The sequence below is a fragment of the Megalops cyprinoides genome, chromosome 20 (genome assembly GCF_013368585.1).
Source record: "Megalops cyprinoides isolate fMegCyp1 chromosome 20, fMegCyp1.pri, whole genome shotgun sequence".
Lineage (NCBI taxonomy): Eukaryota > Metazoa > Chordata > Actinopteri > Elopiformes > Megalopidae > Megalops > Megalops cyprinoides.
The window spans coordinates 17,630,356-17,651,235 of record NC_050602.1 but is presented as its reverse complement, the minus strand read 5'-3'; the positions used below and the strand labels follow the sequence as shown (position 1 = coordinate 17,651,235).

Genomic DNA, 20,880 nt, shown 5'->3' with positions numbered 1-20,880 from the left:
TTTCAGCCATTTGTTCAGTATCTCGGTAATCACGAGCAGTCACCAAACAAGTGGAAGATATCTTCCTCCTTATTTAAAAATCACTCATCTCATATCTTATATTATTTTGAATATTTGGGCTAAAATGGTAGCAATCAGAGTTGGAGTCACTTCCATTTCAATTCAGTAAATTCAGGGAATGAACGGAACGGAATGAATCGAGTTCATAAACTGAAATTTACTCACCATGTTCTATGAAGATTTTTTCAATGAATGAATTCAATTTCATAATTTCATGAATTGATTGAACTGAAATGGAATTGAGCATGGAAATGGAATGGAGTCAATAATTTTTGCAATTGTTCTATGAACCATTCTCCACTGAAAGTCACCAATGTGACACTTAGCTATCAATACAATAGCTAGCCAAGCCCTCTGGTACGAGCCATTACATTAGATTATTAGCATAGACACCCTTATCCAGAGCAACTTACATCAATTAGTTTTTACAATGTTATCCATTTATACAGCTGGATATTTACTCAGGAAATTGTGGGTTAAGTACCCTGCCCAAGGGTACAGCAGCAGTACCCCCTGGGGAATTGAACCAGCAACCTTTCAGTCTTTCAGTTACGAGTACTGCTCCTTAACCACTATGCTACATTGCTGTCCCAACACTGCTGCCCCTACAAAAAGTACACCTGACTCTTTTAGATAAAAAACATATGCATAAAATTCAACACAATAAGGCATCAAATATTTAAATCACAGGGAAAATGTAAAACTAGGAGAAAAATGAACATAAATTTAAGAAGTCTAGGAGACTATTAATACAAAACTATCCTCCTCTTGGGAGGATTGCAATAATTCAGTGAGACCTGCAGTATTGAGGCCACTGGGGCTCATGAGAAATAACTAGCAGACGAGCCCCAGTGCAGCCAGCTCTCTTCAGCAGTGCATGTGCTGGTTGCCTCCAGGGTACATCAGGAGGGTACAAGAGTCTTTGTACTGCTTGAAATCTGCCACCCTGCTTCCCAGGTCCACCCTACCATGCCCCCTGCTTCCCCCGCAAAAGTAGCAACATTACCGTGGCCCGAAAGCAATGGTGGCCTGACCGGAGGAAGTCCATCAACCTACTCTGGGTATTCTGCACCAAACCAGCAGCAGGGATCGCTACTGCTAATGATGCTAAAGGGAGAGTGGCACCAAGCTGTTAATGATCAGCATCCTCCCTCTATTTGACGCCTAACATAACAGCTTTCCACACCCAGTCAGCTTGGCACACAGCGTAACAAACATCCTGTATCACAGACCAGGCCACACTGCAAGGTTCAGAGATCACAATACAATAGGTGCAGCCCCAGTAAAGTAACAAACTAAACAAACAAATATTAACATTGATTTCCATAAAATGTGTTTATTTTTTTCTCAGCGTGAGAACAAGTTTATTAACATTAATCAGTCCTCTGTAGAGCTGCAAATAACAGTCCACGGCCATCCTCCTTTCCACAATGTTAGAAGTCATTTCGCCACTTCGGAGATAAACAATTCATTTTGACTAGGCAGCTAGCCTCCTAAGAACTGAAGTTGCAAAGGTAGCCCCTAATATTGCAAACCCATCTGATTCTAACTTTTCAGCTTTTTCTCCACCCTTCAAATGTTGCACTCAAAGCCCCCTATCACCTTTGTGGACTCCAATGCTCCAAAATGTTGGCAAAAGACCCTTATCTAGGTTTTTCAAATATGTCACTCCTTACCCCTTCCCCACTCCTTACCCTGAAAACACTGCAAATTTCTAGCAGGGGGATGCATCTTTCAGAGGCTTTATATTAAAGTTTCAGTAAACCTGCTAGCAGGGGCCTAGACAAAGGGACATATGGACCGTGATTAGGTGATGATCAGAGAAACTACCTGGAAAAATAAATTACTTAGCAGTCCTGTTGTCATGCTGCATTGGATAAACGATCAAGCCTCGCTGTTCTGACTCTGGCACCTGCCATGTGTACCAGCTAGCAGACATATTCTTGGTCCAAACATCTATCAGACTGAACTGGGTTATAAGATCAGCCAGCACACATGCAGACTCCACACAGGGCTCCTCCCCATTTCGAGCTCTTGTGAAATCTACTGTACAGTTCCAGTCACCCATGACAAGAATGCAGTCATGATTAAAATGTAAAATCTCTTGCTGTGAACAGTATATAACCTCTCTGTATGTTGACTGACATTTGATACATGAACATTTACAAAAACAAAAGAATGTATTGTAACCCTAGCATACACAAGCAGCATGCATTCCTGACACACCACCGTTTTTTTAAACAGTACATAAAGTCAAACAGTTTTATACTTTTATGTTGATAGATTTTTATAGTGAATGTAGTCAGAAACAACAACTCATTTACCAGTCCTGTCATGTTTTTCAAGAGGATGGCAGGAGACAGAAGAGACAACCTGCAGTCCTAAAAGACGCCAGCAGAGACCAGCAAGAGCCTTATGCTAGGCTGCTCTGCTTTAAATGCTGTGTTCAGTACAGTTAGTGGTGACAAATAGCTGCTCCAGGATTTCTTTAAGTACAGTGCATGTGACACATAATGAATGTACACTTAGGTATTTTGATCATTGGGGGGGGGGGGGGGGGGGGGTGTAAATGAACTCTTGTGCTGTGTTTTGAAACATTATGAAAATGGGAAAAAAGCACATAGTGTGCATGACCCATGACCAAACCAGCCATAGTTTTACAGACCCACTTCAATAAAAATCTTTTCAGAATGTTTTAAATATGCATTGGGAAGTCCCTTTATCCCCCCCACCCCATAGAACACAAGTTTGGGTGGGAATAAATGAGAACTTGTGGCAAAACAATCCTAAATTAGGCCTTGGTTTTATGTGATTGGCTCATTACATTATCCTGTGTACATTTTGTCCAAGTCTGGTGACATTTGTTTAAAAGTTGACTTTTGTTTAGGAAATGGATGACAGTTATGGAAGATTGCTAGGACTCCTGATTGCCAAAATGAGAAAGCATGATCGGATGTGTGTGTTGGTTCATTTACTAAACTGACTCATTAGGGATTAGTAATACAAATAAAAAGAGGATGAAAAAACAGGTCACACATTATAGAGGGACTGACGCATCTGGAAGTCGTGGGTCAAGAACATACATCTGGGGACACATCATTTACACCATACAAAAGCAATAAAATGACAGCTTTCGATTTGTTTCATTTTTATTTGCATATTTATAGGTATAAAACACTAGATTTGAAACATTTGTATGAGAATTCAGAAGTATAGTAGAAAACTAATTTTTTTCAATAATACATGTGTTCAGAACAGAATGTGCCAAACGTGCTCTGTAAATCACATTTATGCGTTCCTGGCGAAACGTTGAGAAATAAATGGAATATCGGACTGGCCTCAATTCATGCAGTTGTGGGAGGCTGTGTGCAGATTCTGTGGGTATTAAATACCTTGAACCACTAATCGCGTCTAGGAATTGCTATAGTAAATTATGGGTCTTAAATGAAACAGAAATTTAAAAACACTCTCCTTAACCACTCATTTTTAGTTGTGATCCTTTTCTGAGCTAGGCAGCGCTTCAATGCTAGGCTACACATCGCAAGAAATGTACCCGGTTGTTTACAATTAGACCTCCTACGCCCACACGCAGAAGATAATTTTGTTGAGGCCCTGTACTCTATTACTTTCTGATACATTTGGACCAGACAGTGTCTTCATTTGCCCAAAAAAAAAAAAACATAAATAAATAAATAAATAATCACCATTATGGTCGCGTTTTATTAGGGGTCAGAAGATGAAGAAATATATACTTGAAAAAAGACATCATGCAAAATGTCAGTTTTGAGATATTCCTAGCGGAGCAATGGCACAACGCAGGCTTTCCGTTCCGCGCTGAGTTTTTGCTCAAACGCATCTCCATTTTGTATTGCCATTCATGGTTAGGAACATCAATGTTCATAGTCCACAAACTATTTGTTGCTAGCCAGTGCCGCCTTCGTGTATTAGTAACAGCACAAATTTAATGTTGATTAATACGTTGTAACCAGATTCTAATCCAATAGCAGATAAAGATAAACTGTACACCAGCGAACTTGCTACTAAGTAACTGTCAGATTTGATTATACAGCCTCAGGTAAAGCTAATCAAATTAGCCAGTTAGATAGCCGGGTATAGCCAACTATCGATACGAAAAACGCTTTAAGTAAATCTGTGCCTGATGGTATTTTACATAAATCGATAAAAGTTTGTCATGTTTAAATACTTATGTAGCTTCGAAGACTTTAGCCAGCGTTAACTACAGACAGATGTAATTCGCATCATCGCCCCCAGTCTGCCTCCACTGTAAAAAAAAATAAAAAATGACACACCCCTGCAAGAGTTTGATCTAAATAGTTTCTCGACCAAACATGATATTTGTTAGAATACGCCCACACACAGTCCATATGTCCCGCCTCTCTCGTTCCGATTAGCCGTTCCCAGTTCCAGCTCCATACTAATTTACTCTTTTTCTGTCAGTCATTTGTGTTGCCTAGTATCGCCTGCATCACGTTAGTGTGTATCACATCCCCCTATTTCTGCTCAATCTCATTTACCGGGGGCTGACGGAGACGCAATCATTAGAAAAAAATAAAAGGGGGGAAATCGGACGGAAAGATAAGGTCCCCCCGTCCACCTTAAAGATCTTTTTTCTAAATCTGTAGCTAGCCAGCCGCTACAGGATACCGAAATCACTTCCCCAAAATGTTGACAATTAGCTAGCTAGCTAGCTATTAAATCTTAGATATCTGTCTGCTAGCTAGCTACCTAACGTCAATATCCATATCACCAAATTATATATTTAGCTAGCTAGCTAACTGAAGAGAAGCATATTTTTCTGTAACGATATCATTTAATGATATGTTTTTTATTGAGTGGTGGTGTTTTCCTGAGCAAATGGACACGAGTTTTACGGGCGCTCTTTGTTGCTAAGGCATTTCTGGGCTTGGTTCCGGGGGCGGCTTGCACAGAAACGGTACGGATGTCGCGACAGCCCAGTTTGCCCCGTTGTCTCCTGGACCCGTTTTGGTAGGCACACAAGACCGGAGGAGTGTCACCTAGACGGTTAAAGAGGATAGATCGGTTACCTTGGAATTCGGCAAATCGCGATCTAAGGTATTCGGACTGAACAACGAAGACAGGCGGCTGGGCCTCCCACTACTCCTCCGCTGGAAGACTACCCCTACTTCCCCCCTCTTCCTCCCCGATCCTTACGCGGGGGAAGTCGGATACCTCTCGGTTAGAGGGAACTACTTGAGAGCGAGGCCCCCCTCCCCCCACTCCCTTCAGCCCCCTCACGTTCTACCTCCTTCTATATCCCGATATCCAAACGGGGGATCGGGATACCAACGACAAACCGAAGCCAATTGTTGGTGGTCTGGTCGAGTCCCGTTTAAACCGGGCTTTCCGAAACAGGGGGGATGACTTTAGAGTCCATGATGGCTTGCTGCCTAAGTGAAGAGGCGAAGGAGTCGAAAAGAATCAACGCCGAGATCGATAAGCAGCTACGCCGAGACAAGCGAGACGCGAGAAGAGAGCTGAAATTGCTCCTGCTCGGTACAGTACCATTCATATGGCTAACCGTTTTCTGATGTTTTAAATGCTTGCTTTTGGCCAGCTAGTTAGCTTGATAGATAATGAAGAGGAGGCCACAAGGATATTGATTAGCTACCCAAGCTAACGTTCAAATTGTAGCCGTAGCTGATTTGAGAGCATGGATATGTAGCTAGCTATCTAGGCTAACCGGCCGCAAAGTCGAGAGGGAGGGCCATAACTGGTATTTTCAGGTAGATCTCAAATAATAAGCAAACGGTATAGTTTCATATTGTGGGCGGGTAGGGAATGGATTATGGTTAGTTAGCTAATGATATGACCAATATAATATGCTTGCTAAATAGCTGGCTACTGTAAGGGGGAAATCGCATTGAATCTTATCTTGTGTAACATTCGTCAGTTAGCCACACATATCGACATGTTGCGTGAGAAAAAGTCTAATACCTAGGTAGCTAAATAAATCATAATTTTCTTGCGCATTGTGTCTCATTGCAGTTTACCCACATAGCTGAATTAATTGCAAGCGTTCATTTTCTTTTGAAGCGTTGTCCATATGTTTGAGTCGTCGATCCATTTGCAACATTCAATTCATTGCGTTTGATAGACCAACAACAAACTCGTTGCGTGCCATTTGTTCTTGTACATGTTTAAGTGATACCTTTCAGGGATTGAGTGTTCATTGTCAAACGCGCTCTGTGAAGTTGTAGCAGTTTACGTGCAAACCGCACGTAAACAGTGCAAATTTCCGTAAGAATTCACCACCACTAATAAGCGCTTTGTTGGAAAGATGACGTCTGTGTGTTTGATTATGCTTTGTTATAATGCACTTAACATTTTAAAGTAAGTGCTATTTGTGCATTGCAACGTTCCGCAGAATGACAGCGCTCAGTTTATGCATATTTTCCAAGTTTTCTGCACCTCTGGAAAAGCAAATTAGACTGCTTTGAAAAAGTGCTTTGGTTAAGACTTGTAGTCTATTATTGTACCGTGGAAAGCAATAACGTTGTTCGAAGGCTCATCCAAGCCATTATCATACACTGGGCTATACTACATTCAAGATTAGTCGAAGTAGTACCAGGACTAATCATTTCAAAAAGAAAAAAAACTTGGCGACACAGACTTCTAGTTTACCAGTGTATATAGTCTTATATCTAACTTGTTGAGCTGCTAAGAACATGGTGAATTTGGGACAACAGTGTTGTAGATTCAAGATCTGGAAGAAGACATTGCTACTTTCCCATCACAATGAAGGGATTCATTTGCTGTCGTGGAAACACGTGGTGATAAATTCCCTCTTGACCCCATCAGGACCCACTGACTTGTGTTGTGCAGATTACAGTGAAACATCTCCAGCAAGTGCAAATAGACCAATAACACTGCATGAAAAGATCAGAAACCAGAGGGTATATTGTTAAAGTACACACCTCTGCTGCTTGTAAGAATTGCATCTTACTGACACAGACTGACACTTTTTCCAGAGATGTTCACAAGCAAAGAGGAAGACAGAAGTAGGCATAATCTTTGCTTCGCCCTTCCACTGGTTGCTGGAGGTAAATATCAGCAAGATCAGTTGCGATCTAGGTCGCGCTTGTACCGAATGTAAATCAGGGTGTGTCATTTACAATAGATATCAGCCATATGATGATGTAAACTCACAAGCCTGTCGTGTCCAGTGTATTTGGATGAGCTATCTGTGAAGGAACATCTGAGGCCTGCGCAGAGATGTGAGGGGAGCGCATGTCCATGTTGCGGTTTTGGACACCAGGAACAGTGAACTGGAGGAGAGAACAAAGCAGAGACTGCTGTGGCTTCTCCACCCGTCTCCCTGCAGGAAGTCGCTCCATTCGATTAAACAATTAGGAAGCTTGGAAGCATCTCACACTGCCCTAGAAAATGGATTACGGTGCAGATGGAGAGGTGACTTGCTTTGGTCCTTATCTCCCAAAGCATGCATCAGTTGCACATTAAGGCCGATCTGTGTGCCGAGCGCCCCATGCTATACCACAGAGACATGCATAATAGGTTGATTGTTCTGATTTGAATGCAGTCGGTACTGTAGCTTTATACAGTGAAAATGGAAGCCTTCACAGCGGTGGATCTCAAGGGCTATAGAGCTAATGGGCTCATTTCGAATGAGTCACGTGTTTCACAGTCAGGGAGGGGGAAAGGGGTCAGCTGGTTCAATTAGACGAATAATTAGACTTGGGACATAATTTGGAAAGGAGGTCACAAAGCCAGACAACCTCTGTGACAACAAAGGGTGAGGTCGCAGTAGAAGAGCGCGGTCTGATGCTGCAACCTGTCAGATTGGGAGAGTGTTACTGGGAACTGTCTTGAAGGCTAGTGAAGAACAGATCAACTGGAACCACGCCAGTGAAGTTTTGGGTGAGTTCTCAGCCCGGCTGTCATTGGCCGGTGAGAATCGAGTATTGCTGCTGGCAGAACTGTGAGACTGAGGAACACAGGGAGCTCAGTGACTCTGAGAACGGGACTTGTGGATATGTTTCTTACAGCGAAGACTGAAATTGCACTTTATTTTGTGAAATACTGATGCTTTGCATTGTCTCCCAATCTTAGCCTGTTTTTGAGATCTGTTTATGACTGCCCTGGGATGCAGGGCTGAGAAAGTGACCATGTGCTTACTCATCTCTGACATCCATGATCCCTCAGTAAGATAAACCAGTGAGCGCTAAACCTGGATAAGCCAGATTTGGGCCAAATTAGCTAAAGTCCCTAATGGGCTTTATTAAATGAATCCACTGTTTAAAATGAGACGCCACAACTGTGTTCAGTAGGCCAAGCGGCACAAAACGTTTGTGCACAGGCTGATGGGAGATGAAGTCCAAAGCCTACACTCCATGTCAGGCTCTGGAATTCACTCTCCATCATCTGCCCTGCACAGTGTTTTGTGCCACTCTGCCTGTTGAATGCAGCCCAGGATAGCTTGGATGATCATTTATGTTGCTGTGATGCTGTAATACTGAAACGTTCAGTGGAAGGTTGGTAAAATTTTGGTTTGGCTAAAGGTGACATGACCCATAAATCAGCTCTTATTATAAGTGTTTTGGATCAGTGGGTTCACTTCTAAAAAGGTGCTCATTTTCTGTTGCAGATGGATTTAGGTGCCTTTTGTATTGTAGTTTGATCCACCTAGATTTTTTAAACTGCTCTCTTTTATATAAATTATGTCCATCTGAGTTGTCTCAGCAGTGTGACTTTTACTTTCACTTTGTCTGACCATACATTGTAAATGAGGTTGCAGAATATGCCAACCAGCACTGAGCTGGTAGCTAGAATAACAGTGGGCAAAGACTGGAATGACTCAGATCTCTCATCTGGCTCAGAATCTGCTTCTCTTCGGTTGAGTCAGTCAGCACAGTTTGCATGTTGGTATCTGGGCATCTTGGTGTCATGCCTTCCAAAGCCGAAATAGAGGGTGTCCTTGAGGGAATCTATGGTCAAATCAAATAGGGTCTGAATGTCCGGGGTGTTATTACAACCTGTGTTTAACTCGTGAATGAATGATTCAGACCTGCATTGACAAGTGGTAAACATTAATGTCCTGCGACTGGTTGCCCCAGCTATGTGCAAGTGTCTTTAGGCTAGGAGTTATATTTGCTGGTTTCCAGTGTATGCATTACTGAATTCAAATATGTTACAACGTAAAAGATTACTCCAGTGGATGACTTGGTAGTTGGTGTAGCTTTATAGAAATTTCTAGGTTGGTGCAGCTAACAGCTGTGCTGTCAGTATTATGTACATCACCATATGGCCAAAATGCATCTGTTTTGTTAGAAGAACTTTCAATGAGCAAGCATTATTCTGTATTCTGGTGTGTGTAGTATCTAGCCAGCTAGCTAGCAAGTAGCACACTGGCTACAGAGTTAGCCAGATGTGTTTACCATGGATAGCTGGCTATATAGATGGCTTTGTTGCCATCTACAGATTACTGTCAGCAGCAGTCCTTCTTTGTCAAGCATAACATCTTTGTCTATGCTGCCACTTACAAACTCAGTCTTGAAGCCACAGGTTTTGCCACAGTAGAAGATGTTGTTGAGCAGGTCAGAAGAGATGCTTGTGCCCTGAGACACTACATGCTGTGCCAAGTGTTCTGCTGCCTTATCTTCCCAGTTGGAGTTGTTGATGTTGCTATGCTTCACAGCAGCCTTGAGTGTGTCTTTAAACCTCATCGTTTGACCATCTTATGACTGCTTGCCGGAGGCAGTCTTTGCACATACAGTGGATGGTCCATTGAAGTTGGTTACATGCTAGCATAGCTGTGATGCTGGTGGAGTGAGCTTCCTGGAGAGCACTCTTGTTGGTCTGGTCATCCTCCCATTTAACGCCCAGGATCTGTCTCAGATGCTGTTAGTGGAAGTCTTCAAGTGTCTTGATGTGGCGACAGAAAACTGCCTAGTTTACATTGCAGTGAAGGAGTACACTATAAGGTGAGCAGCACAGTGGCATTATAAACTTTTGGCAAAGATACGATAATCTCAACTGATCGATTAAATTTGTAGGCCTCGATCCAATAAATTGTTGGTGATTCGCACCAAAGACAGCAATATGCACATGAAATGATTTACGAAATCCAAAGTAGAAAGGAGTGAACAAATGTGACCGTCATTTTTTCTGAAACAAAATGTATTATTTGGGAACAATGTGATTTTTGGTCTGTGAGTAATATTGAGATCAAAGTATAACATTTCATTTTTAAGCTAAAAAAAGAAATATATACTTTTTTTACATAGTATCTTCTGTTCTTTTTTAGTCAGTGGTATGAATAAATATGGCAGACACTATCATTTAGCCTATTTAATGCCTGAGACAATGTGTCATCGAGCCCAAGATGATCAGCTGCAGTCTCAAGTTGATTTATTGCATAGGTTACCTCTCTCGGCATCTGAAAAAATCCAAATGAAACCAACAGAACAGTTTATTCTGCCGTGTGCAGAGCTGACGTTTTCTCTTGACAGTCCTTTGGGTGGTGTCAATGCTGTCATGTTCGAATCGTAAACCACCTTTAGCTTTGAAACAGGGGTTTGCTGTTCCAGGTGAGAAAGCAACAGTAGCTCTCCGAAGCAAAGGTGCGTATGATGGTCTCCTGCCTCCGTGAGGCCACTTGAAGTTGTTTCCTTGATGGAGAGAAAGGAAGGAGTTTTAACGGTTGCCGCGTGTGGGGTCAGAATGGGTGCACTTGGCAGCAGAGACTGGATTCTCTGCCAGTGCCCTTCGTCAAGCTTCCTGCATGACTGCCCCCAGCCCCCCACCCCCTGGTTGAGGAGGGCTCCCGCTGTACCCTGGAGGAGCCCCTGCCTCCATATCTGGCCATGGATCGGCCCTGCTTGCCAGATGCTGCAGTTGACTCTACTTGGTCAAAACATGGCCCGGTGTATTGCCTCCGTGAAGCTCTCTGTGAACTTCTGGGTTGTCGTGGCGCTGAAGCAGACACACTTCTGCCACCTCAAATCCAAGGCCCAGAGGGCTTCCCCTCTCTTCACTCTGTGGCTTGTCCTCCTGCACAAGTCTAGGGGTACATGCATCAGCCATCCACTGTGATGGATTGATACACAGAATGTAAACATTGATTTCTAATGGACCCATAATCTACTCTTAGCCTCATGGCCAGCTCGATGTAAACAATAAATGTATTTTTAGCTTTAAGAATGCAGCGCTAATCTTACTTAATTTCTACTTACTTACTTAAACTTAATCTCGAACTTGACATGCAGTTTCCTGGTGCCTTTTGAAGTGACTGAGTAACCGGAGCTAAGTAAGCCCTGTGTACTTCCTGTGAAAATTCAGTTTTGAGGAAACTCAAACTTTCATCACACATGAACTGAGCAAAGTTGAGAGGAGCCAGAAGCTTGATTTGAAAAAGATGTGTCTTAATGTCTTCACTCCACTCCACTCCACTCACTCATAGCTAATTGCTATTTTTCACACTACAAATCCCACAGTACACCAAGTGGGTGCCAGTTGGAGCACAGGTGCTTCTCCACTGATGTCATCTGAGAATCTTGGAGGTGTCTGATGAATAGCTGGGTGTGCGAGTGCAGAGAGACTTGGAGACACTGCTGACATACCCACCCATATCCCTGGCTGAATGAAGGTTATTGGTTATCGTCAGCCATTGTCTAATGACTAAGCAGCCAGAGAGTGACGGATGTCTTTTGATGCTATTATGAAGTTAGCAAACTAATGTAATTGTCACCATAACTGAAACTGCGTTACATATTTTGAGATTAACTTATTCTACTCTTAATTTCTTGTTAGCCAGTAAGCAAGGCAGTATTGTACTCTACATCAGAACATAACATATGCTCAATGCACTGTGTGCATGGGACTGTTTTGGTGTTTTACACTGTAGCTGTTTTTTTTGCAGGCCACAATGTGCCAATGCCAGTGAACTCCCTCTCAACCCAGGAAAGGACCTTTACAGTTGGTTCCTAATTGCACTGAGAATAGAATGTGCATGACTATTGGCTCTTACCTCATTTAAATGGTAGTAAAGTGGCTTTAGTGGTTATTCAGAGCTGCACAAAATGGTATGAATTAATTTAACGATATTGGTAAAAACTACAATAATGTATAATGGCAACATGGAATGTATATCAGTTTGAACCGTTCCTGGACTTGCTAGAAGCAGGTTAGAGCACCAGCCACGGACAGCTTCAACTACAAGAACAAAACCAGGAATGTCCAACTCTGGTGTTGGCAGTTTACGTCCCTATATGTTGTTATTATTATTGTTATAGATTGTAATGAGTGCCAATCTGGACCCTAACCCCCTCACCACGTGGTCCTTGATCAGCTCTGATCTGGGCCTCTGTTTTAACAATCGGGGCTTCAGCCTTAGCAACCAGAACTCTGCTTTCCATTTATAGGTCAAGTTTTTCTCAGAGAATGAAGTTCTATCTGGCCTAAGAAAACTAAATACACTGCTGTGTTCCTAGCTGAACAGAAATGCAGAAGAAAGCCATCTATTCTGGAGTCTTAAGAAGCTGACCTGTCTGACTGAGTTTCAGGTTTATGTTCATCACACGCACAGTGTTCTTGTGAGAATGTGAGATTTTGTTTTGATGTATGATAGATTTTCCTGTCAGCGCTCGAGCATTCTTCGGGATAGAGGCTGATGACTCATACTCGCTGTTACTGATCTTTGACTTTAAAACTGCTGTTTTCTTTTTGGGATTGCTAAAAATGAAGGGTTATGTATTGTTCCAGTTCACGCTGCTTTGTTTTGTTGTTTTGTAGTCCCTAAGGTTGGGTGGTGGTTTTGGTTTCACAAAGGCAGTGGCTAAATGGCTGTGCTTTCAGTCGAGGATGAGTCTCTGGTCTGGGGCGTGTGCAATAGACACGTTAGGCAACATAGCAACCATTCTGCAATATAATTGGCTGTTCACATACAACCATTGGCAGTATTGGGCAACAGGCTGTGGTAGTTTCATGGGTGTGTCACAGTGGCCAGGATGTCAGAACAGATAAACAGATAAATCAGGGAGTTAATGTGGCCTGCTCAGCTAGGGAGACAAACTTGTAGCCAGCAGGTTGCAGGCTTGAATCCTATGAGTAATGTTACTGTTGGCAAGGTACTTCACCTGCTTTCCAGAAGTCCAGCTGAAGTCCAGATTTTGAAGTGATAGTTGAAAACATGTTACTGTAAAATGCAAATTGTTAAGTTGTAGATGTTTGTGCATTATATACTACTAGTACATAACACTGTATCAGTACTGTTATATTGCAAGCATGGCACTGATGATTCAGTACCTATTCACCAACATGCCTAACCCTATTGAACGTACTTTTTGTAAATCACTCTGGACAAGAAAGTTTGCCAACTGAATAAATCTGAAATGTATAGATGGATGTAGATAAGAACATTTGCTTGGTGAATAATGATATGATGTACATGTAAATGCAGAAGATTTTGTGGCTGATACTGGTGCTAGTTATATCAGAGAATCCGTGCAAAGTCCTGCGAGCCCCATGGCACCCTGCCCCCATTGGTACCACTAAGATGGTACACTTCATGCAGTAGAGCTCCACTTATGTTGTGCAACTGCTTTGTCTCTTGAACACACCCTCATGCTTTGTGGATTGCAGCTGCAAAACTCCGATGGCTGTGTCTTACCGCAGGAGAGTTTGGTCAGAATGCCCTTTCACTTTCCTCTCTGAGGCTCTAAAACAATGCAGCCAATTCTGTTCGTTCCCCTCTCCTCATTTTTGTAAAAACCAACAGAAGTTTAGGTTGTAAGTCAAGCTTCTTGTCTGTGCCCTCGTTTTAACTGTTGAAGTACTCACAGAAAGAGTTAGACTTGCATTGCAGATATTTTCCAACAGCTTTATTGTGAAAATTGAGGAAAAAAGTGATAATTATGTAAAAAACAGTGACACCATGAACATGATAGTTTGGTAGAAGGTATAGTGGTTCAGGAGCTGAGGTTGCAACCCAGAGAGTGCAGAGTTGATTTCCAGATGAGGCAATGCTGCTTTACCCTTGAGCAAGGTGGTTAACCTGAATTTCAGAAAATGTTCAGCTTTAGAAAAATGTGTGGAAAAAATCGTGAGATATGCAAGTCTTTTGGGATCTGCAAATCAATTATGATATGGAAACCTGATTAGAAAATTGCAATGTTCCATGTTAATTCTGAGAACTCCAGTGCGGCAGCCCTGTCTTGGTGAACCATTTTGCTTGGTTATGAAACACGTGACATGTGTAGCTGGAGGGAGACGTCTCGCGTTGACTTGAGCAGGTGGGTTGGCGCGTTCCAACATTCTGGTCTTATAAGGCAACGATGTCCGGCCTGTGCTCTTGTGAAGGGTTGTTGTGACGGGCATGTCTTCGTTCTGCATGTGACAGGAGAGGTCTGGCACCCCACCTCTACTGCTCTCCACCAAGAGCAGAATGCATGAGAAGTATGTGGCGAAACACCTGTCGTTCCACCACAGTCTTATCCAGGAGTGGCTGAAAGATTCCATGAAGATTCCTGCGACTTAAAAAAAAAAAAAAAAAAAAAAAGCCAGTTTATGCATATCCCAGGTGATCACCTCTCTGGGCGGCAGTTTTAATTGGACGCGTGTCCCCCTGCTCTTCCTTACATAAGCTGACGTCACTCTCAGCCTGCTGAGAGCTCTTTCTCATTGGAGGAGAGTGAAATGGGGTCGATGCCCCCCCCCCCACCAACCCCGTCATCGGGGGCACTATGGAGACCGGCTGCACTGGAAAAACCGCGGCTTCTGCGCGGAGCATCAGAGTCACCTTCAGGTCTCCTGTGCTCCTCGTAAAACATTTCTCGCGTTCAGGTTCATTTGAGGTGCGTGCGGATGCTTCCGCTCATGGTGTTTAGTCGGGTGGGAGAGCATTCAGGCGTGGGGGCATATGGGGACCTCCCCCACTGTGGTTCTCCTTGATGAAGCTTGAAGGTGCCTGAGTGACCCAGTGTATCTCAGTTCCCCGTTGGCCGTAAAAATAGGACAGGCTCCACCCCACTGCACTCCTGCAGATACCTGGGGGGGCTGATCTTCCCTCTCCTTTTCCCTCCCTTTCTCTCTCAGTCCCTCTCTATCAGTCTCTCTCTCTCTCTCTCTCTCTGTCTCGCTCCCTTTTGTTGCAGTTGTCAATTTCAGTTGTCAGTTTGCTTTATTGGTGTGACAAATATACAGTAGCAGCAACACAACTAACTGACTAACAGATTTTACGATAGTAAGTAATTATTGGACGAACATATAAAGTATTAAGCCTGCAGACCTGAAGATTTTGCAGTGAGTGTTTCTTGACCTGCAGGCCAGTACAGCTAAACTCTGATCCTCTTCCAGGAGAGTGGGGATGTTGTGTTTTTTAAGTGCAGCTCTGTTTTGACCTCTGTTTTTGGTTCATAGGCTGCAGTGTGAGCACAGCCTGTCTTCTCTGGGATAGATTTTCATGTATCAGCCAGTCTCTCTCTCTTTGCTGTGCTTTGCCGAAACTTGCCTGTTCGATATTTTTTGCTGCTCACAGGTAATCTGCCATGGTGTAATGTCTCAGTGCCCGGTAGCACTCGAGGTTTCTTTGTGCTTTTGTTCTTGTTGCCACAAGAACCTTGTTTTTAGTGTTGGATAATGAAGCTGTTTGTTGGGGGGAGAGTAATAGTGAGCATCCAGACTAGCTTAGGTGGCTGAGGGAACTCTTCTGTGGGCTCCGCACTGGATATGCAGGGCCTCGTGGTTATATTATATTATATTACATGATATTACGTTACATTAGCAGATGGTTCCTGACTTTTGGATGTCAGTTTTGCATGGTCATTCCTTGTGTTTTTGGGAGCTTTCTCCTGTACATGAACGATGCAGGGATTACAATGTGTGTACCATTCAGCAGAGCCCTGCTGTGTAATGGGACCCCATAAATTGCTGCCATGTAATGCAATTGGGTGGATGACTGATTTAAACGTTTTTGACCATATTACAGAAAGGGAGTTTGACATCTCAAGCGTTCGCTTCATGGCATAGAAAGCCCTCTGTGATTTCATTTTCAGTTTGTTCACTGCCAAGTTGAAGCTATCTGTTGAGCAACTATTATTTTTAGTCCCAGATATGTGTAGTGTGTATAGTGTTCCTGCTCCAGTTTGAATATGGTAATCTTTTTAAATTCTTTTTTTTTTTGCTTTGTATTCACTGCTAGGGCCCAGGTCCGACAGTATTTCTAAAGCAGAGCCAGGGTCTGCTGCAACTTTTGTTCTTCAGGTAACCGTGGAACCCAGCTCATCTTCGTAATGAAAGAAGGATACCTCTCTCTCTGCCAAGCTCTGTCTCCCAGTCTCTCCTGTCTGTCTGCACATGTCCCATCAATCTCTTACTTCTTCCGCTCACAAAAATTCACAAAGGTCCGGCACAGGTGTTGCTGGTATAGAGATGCTGTGTAGAAGTTGCAGGTAGAGCAGTACAGCACAAGTGTTACAGGTAGAGAAGGAGAGATTCTCTGCAGGTGTTGCAGGTAGAGAGAGATTCTGTGCAGGTGTTACAGATAGAGAGAGATTCCGTGCAGGTGTTGCAGGTAGAGAGAGTGCTCGTCTTCAAGCCACTGCCTGTCATTGAGCAGCTTCCTGACAGGTGGCTGTATAGAAATATAAAGAGTGACTGTGCACCCTGGCCCTGGAGCTGCTGTGTAGTTGCTATGTGGTTTTGATTTACTGTGGTCAGTGTTGGTCCTATGTCTTTTGGCCTTAAAACTCCATGAAGAGGAGAGTGTGTGGTGGGGAGGGAAGGCACTTAATGCCTCTGTGCCCGGGTCTCAGCAGTAAGGGCTGTGTGATAGCTCAGGCCTTATGAGCCATCCAGTTTCACAGAGTTTACTCAGATTCACACAGAGGAAAGAGAGGGCCAGAGTTCTGGCTGTGGGCTGTAAGGGGAAAGGCCTGCTGTAGCACAGCGCTAAGGGAAGGAGTTTTTGTCCCTGCTGAGCTCTCAAACATGAGCTGTGGCCCTCAGTCTGCTGAAAAACTGCCTTCTTGATTTGGAAGGACCCGGCCACCATACAGGTTTGTGTGGTTATTAAGAGCGTTGTTTGCATTGTGGCACACCCTGAACTGAGCTGACAAGATGCTCTCCACAGACATCTTGCTTAGCGCACTGTGGCACATGCCCGAACTATGAAAATTTACAACTCCAGGGCTCACACTTGCAGATCCGGTTCGTTTTGACAAGGCACAAATCCTCACCCTTGACACCAACATATGATGGCGTTTGATGGGGACAAGTGTTTGTGTCTGGATTCATTTGTGTTTTAGGTGGGGCTTCTGAGTGAAAGATTTTACTGTTTTTTTTTTTTTTTTTTTTTATGTTTTCTCTGTTGTGTCATTGTCATTATTATATTGGGCTGCTTTGGAGCCTGACTTCGTAGGGTCAGTGCGCCTGCATCAGTAGCGTCAAGCAGCCAGCTGTTAGCATCTGTGATGCTTAGGGCTCAGCGAAGCAGCAGTGGGCGCCATTTTTAAAAGGTTGGGATGACTTGATCCGGGTACCCAGATACACAGCTCTTGTTTGGGTGTTCACAACACTTGCCCGTTTGAATCCAGGACAGTAAATTTAAATAGATTTAGAGACCTGTAGGTGCCAGTAACAGTCTATAAAGCTTGAAATACTGAGCGGCTAACAAGTATATTTGCTGAAACCCATAAAACATGAAGCAATCATTTTTCCTTACAAAATGTAGGCCTAATGAAACTCATTGTTTCAGAAGGGGATGGGTAAAATAGAAAATGAATGTTTTGAGTAAACTTCAAGCTAAGAAGGAGAAGTCATGAAACTGCTGCCTAAGTCACAACTGACCCCTCTTCCTGTTGGCATAACATCTGTGGACCACAGTGTATCACAGTGGAGCTGGGCTTGCAATCCAGGCGTCGCAGGTCTTATTCCTAGGCGCTTGAGTGCTTATATAGTCAGGAAATGTCCAGCTGGTTAAATGAGCGCACAGCGCGAACTCCGCACACATCTCTCTGGAGAGGATCGTCCGCTGCTGAGAGAATAGATAACGTGGTGTAATGCCTGACCTCACACGAGGGTGGGCATGCGCTGCTGACCCCTGACCCCTGACCTCTGTCCCCAGAGCTGGGTTACGCAGCGCTGCGCTGTGCAGGAAGAAGGGTGAGAAGTCAGTGGGGAGGCTGTGCGTTCACCCTCCTCTGTCAGCCTGGTCTAAATTTACCCCTCTCTCTGTGACTCACTTCACTTCATTTTAGCCTTTTTAGAGCAAGCAGTGAGTGGCATTATGTAATCCTGCTTCAGAGCCTTGAAATATTTCCATTTTATCACTTGACTGACGAGTGCATGGATTTAAAAAAAAAAAGGGAAAAGGATTGTTTGAAGGAAAAAGAGGAACTGTGGGGGTCAGGAGGAGGGCTTATTCAGGACTGAATTTTAGGATAATAAACCAAATACTGTTCTTCCTCCTCAGCACACATACACACACGCACACACACAGACACACACTCTCTCTCTCTATCAGGCATACAAACACACATACGCATACCTTCACCTACTCTCACACCCTCTCTCTCTCTGTCAAGCATACGTACCCACACACACAGACACACGCACATCTTGTGGTAGGAGCTGCAGGGCTGCCTTGGTGGGAGGAGCCACGGCACTTCCTTGGTGGGCGGAGCAGGTGCGAGTGGCTCCTGCATAGAGGAAGAGATGGAGAGATAGAGGAGTGCGGAGGGAGTACAGTTTTTATTAATGGAGCACTGGGTCACAGTGACCCCTCCGTGAGGTAATGTCACTCTGCAGCCATTTCTGGGGCTGAAAAAGGGATCCAGTATAGAAACGCTGAACTCCAGAAACACTTGACTTGAGGTGACTCTGCTGCTCCCAGCTTGACCCCACCCCAAAGGACACTTCTGCCGATCTGTAAACCAATCAGATCTGACTGCCTCTCCAGTTTTAAGACTGTGTTTAAAAACGGGGATCAGTGTTTTAAGGTGAAAGATCTCCTGCAAGTCATGTGTAGACCAGTGGAGGTCAAAAAGGATCTGCTCTTACCATGTTTAAAATCCACAGGTAGGATTACATCCACCAGTAGTTGTGTGAAGAATTAAGGTCTAAAGGTCTAAGGGTCTAAAGAAATCAGCTTGAACCAGTAAATGGCATTCCCGCTGAAAAAATGGAGAATCTGTTTGAAATGGGGGACAATGTCTTTTTTCACAGGGAGCTCCTGCTATGAATGTTTGCCGCACAGCAGACGATACGTGACTCTCACTTGGACGGAACAGTTGTTTCAAACATCCTTAAACATTCTCTGCTTTCTCCAAGCAGGAGTTGCTTAGAACTGATGACTGGTGGAGGAAAATGACTGTATGGTGACTGGTTTTCAGGTTCAAGCTTTGCCTTTGAGAATGTTATTGACTTTGTCTGCTAAAGAGAATATCCACTAGGGTAAAACGTAACTTGTAAGATGTAGATGATGTAAACTGCCCTAGATGACCATGTCTGCGGATGATAGTTAATAATAATAAGTGAAAATTAATAAAGCTACCTAATTGCATTTCAAACAGACAAGGCAGTGATACGCTAACAGTTGATCATTATCAGTGGTTAGCATGTAAGCTGCCATTGGAAGGATCTTAGCAGTGTTGGAAACTTTAATGTAAGAACATTTCTGACTTCCATCCCATGACTTGGTCATAATAACCCACCTCTTGTCTGTGACATTTATTAAAAATGTCTATACTAACATTGCAGCTCAAGTGACTGACGGCAGGGGCCACACCACCGGGAGTGTAGTCTAGTGCACGTGTCCACCCTGCTACATTACAGCAGGACAAGCAATGTCGTTCCGAATGAGCCCGGGTCTTAGCCAGCCACAGGCATACCCTGCCCTGTGTGAACACGCTGCCTCTGAGGCCGGGAGAACAGCGCGGTTCTCATGGCCGTTTCGTATCTGCTTGTGTAAACTGGCTCCGAGCGTCGGCACAGAAATATCCGGAGCCCCGTGGCATCTTATGTAAGAGCTCTCCGTTTCAGAAAAATCTCAAATGGGTCAAAACGCTTCTCCGCTGGAACCTGGCCCGCTCCCCCCCCCCCCCCCCCCCCCCCCCAACGGTCGACGGCGCCGAGGTGTCAGCCTCTCATCGACACGAGCTTTACACGTGGTGCTCAGCTCGTCTCTTACTGAGGACAAGCTGCATCTGATTTCATTGGTCCCTGGTATATATTAAACAACGGCTTTGTTCTTTTTCCGAATACCCAAACGGCAGGAGGTCTACAGCTTTGTGTCGTAATGCTGTGTGTTACCGTGTCGGAGCTACATTGATCATATGTGGGCATAGCGAATGTGTTGGTAGTTTGGTGGCTGTTTGCACACGCCGTTTGCACTCAGGATGTGGGTCATGGGGTGGCTCGTTCACAAGTGGCCATTTCGTGGCGGTCTCTTAAGCGCATAGGGCAGCATCTGTAAGAGTGAACGGGGGGAAGCTGAGTGATAGATAAGGTAAGGTAAAGTAAGGGAGGCACACTTGCACACACGCACATGTGTAGCTGCATTCTCTCCCCACTGCTGTTACATGCATGTCTGGCAGAGAGCAAAGCTGGTGTTGGGTAATGAGTAGAGTGTTGTTGGGCAGAGAGTTGAGCCAGTGCTGGGCAGTTCATGGAGCTCCTGTTGGGCAGTGAGTGGAGCTGGCGTTGGACAGAGAGACGGTGTTGGGTAGCAGAGAGAGAACCCCATGTTGGGCATAGAGGGGAGGTGGTGTTGGGTGGCAGAGGGTGGAGACAGTGTTGGGTAGCAGAGAGAGAAGCCTGTGTTGGACA

General features: G+C 44.1%; 1 protein-coding gene across 2 annotated transcripts in view; it reads left to right on the top strand.

Annotated features, from left to right (window-relative positions):
* Positions 1-4,579: 4,579 nt before the first annotated feature.
* Positions 4,580-20,880, top strand: part of LOC118796138 (guanine nucleotide-binding protein subunit alpha-11) — a 35,310-nt gene continuing 19,009 nt past the window's right edge. For both annotated transcript variants that reach the window (XM_036554976.1, XM_036554975.1), the window contains exon 1: positions 4,580-5,595. In XM_036554976.1, the coding sequence (XP_036410869.1) occupies positions 5,460-5,595 (136 nt within the window). In that variant the 5' untranslated portion in view covers positions 4,580-5,459. The remainder of the gene's footprint in view (positions 5,596-20,880) is intronic.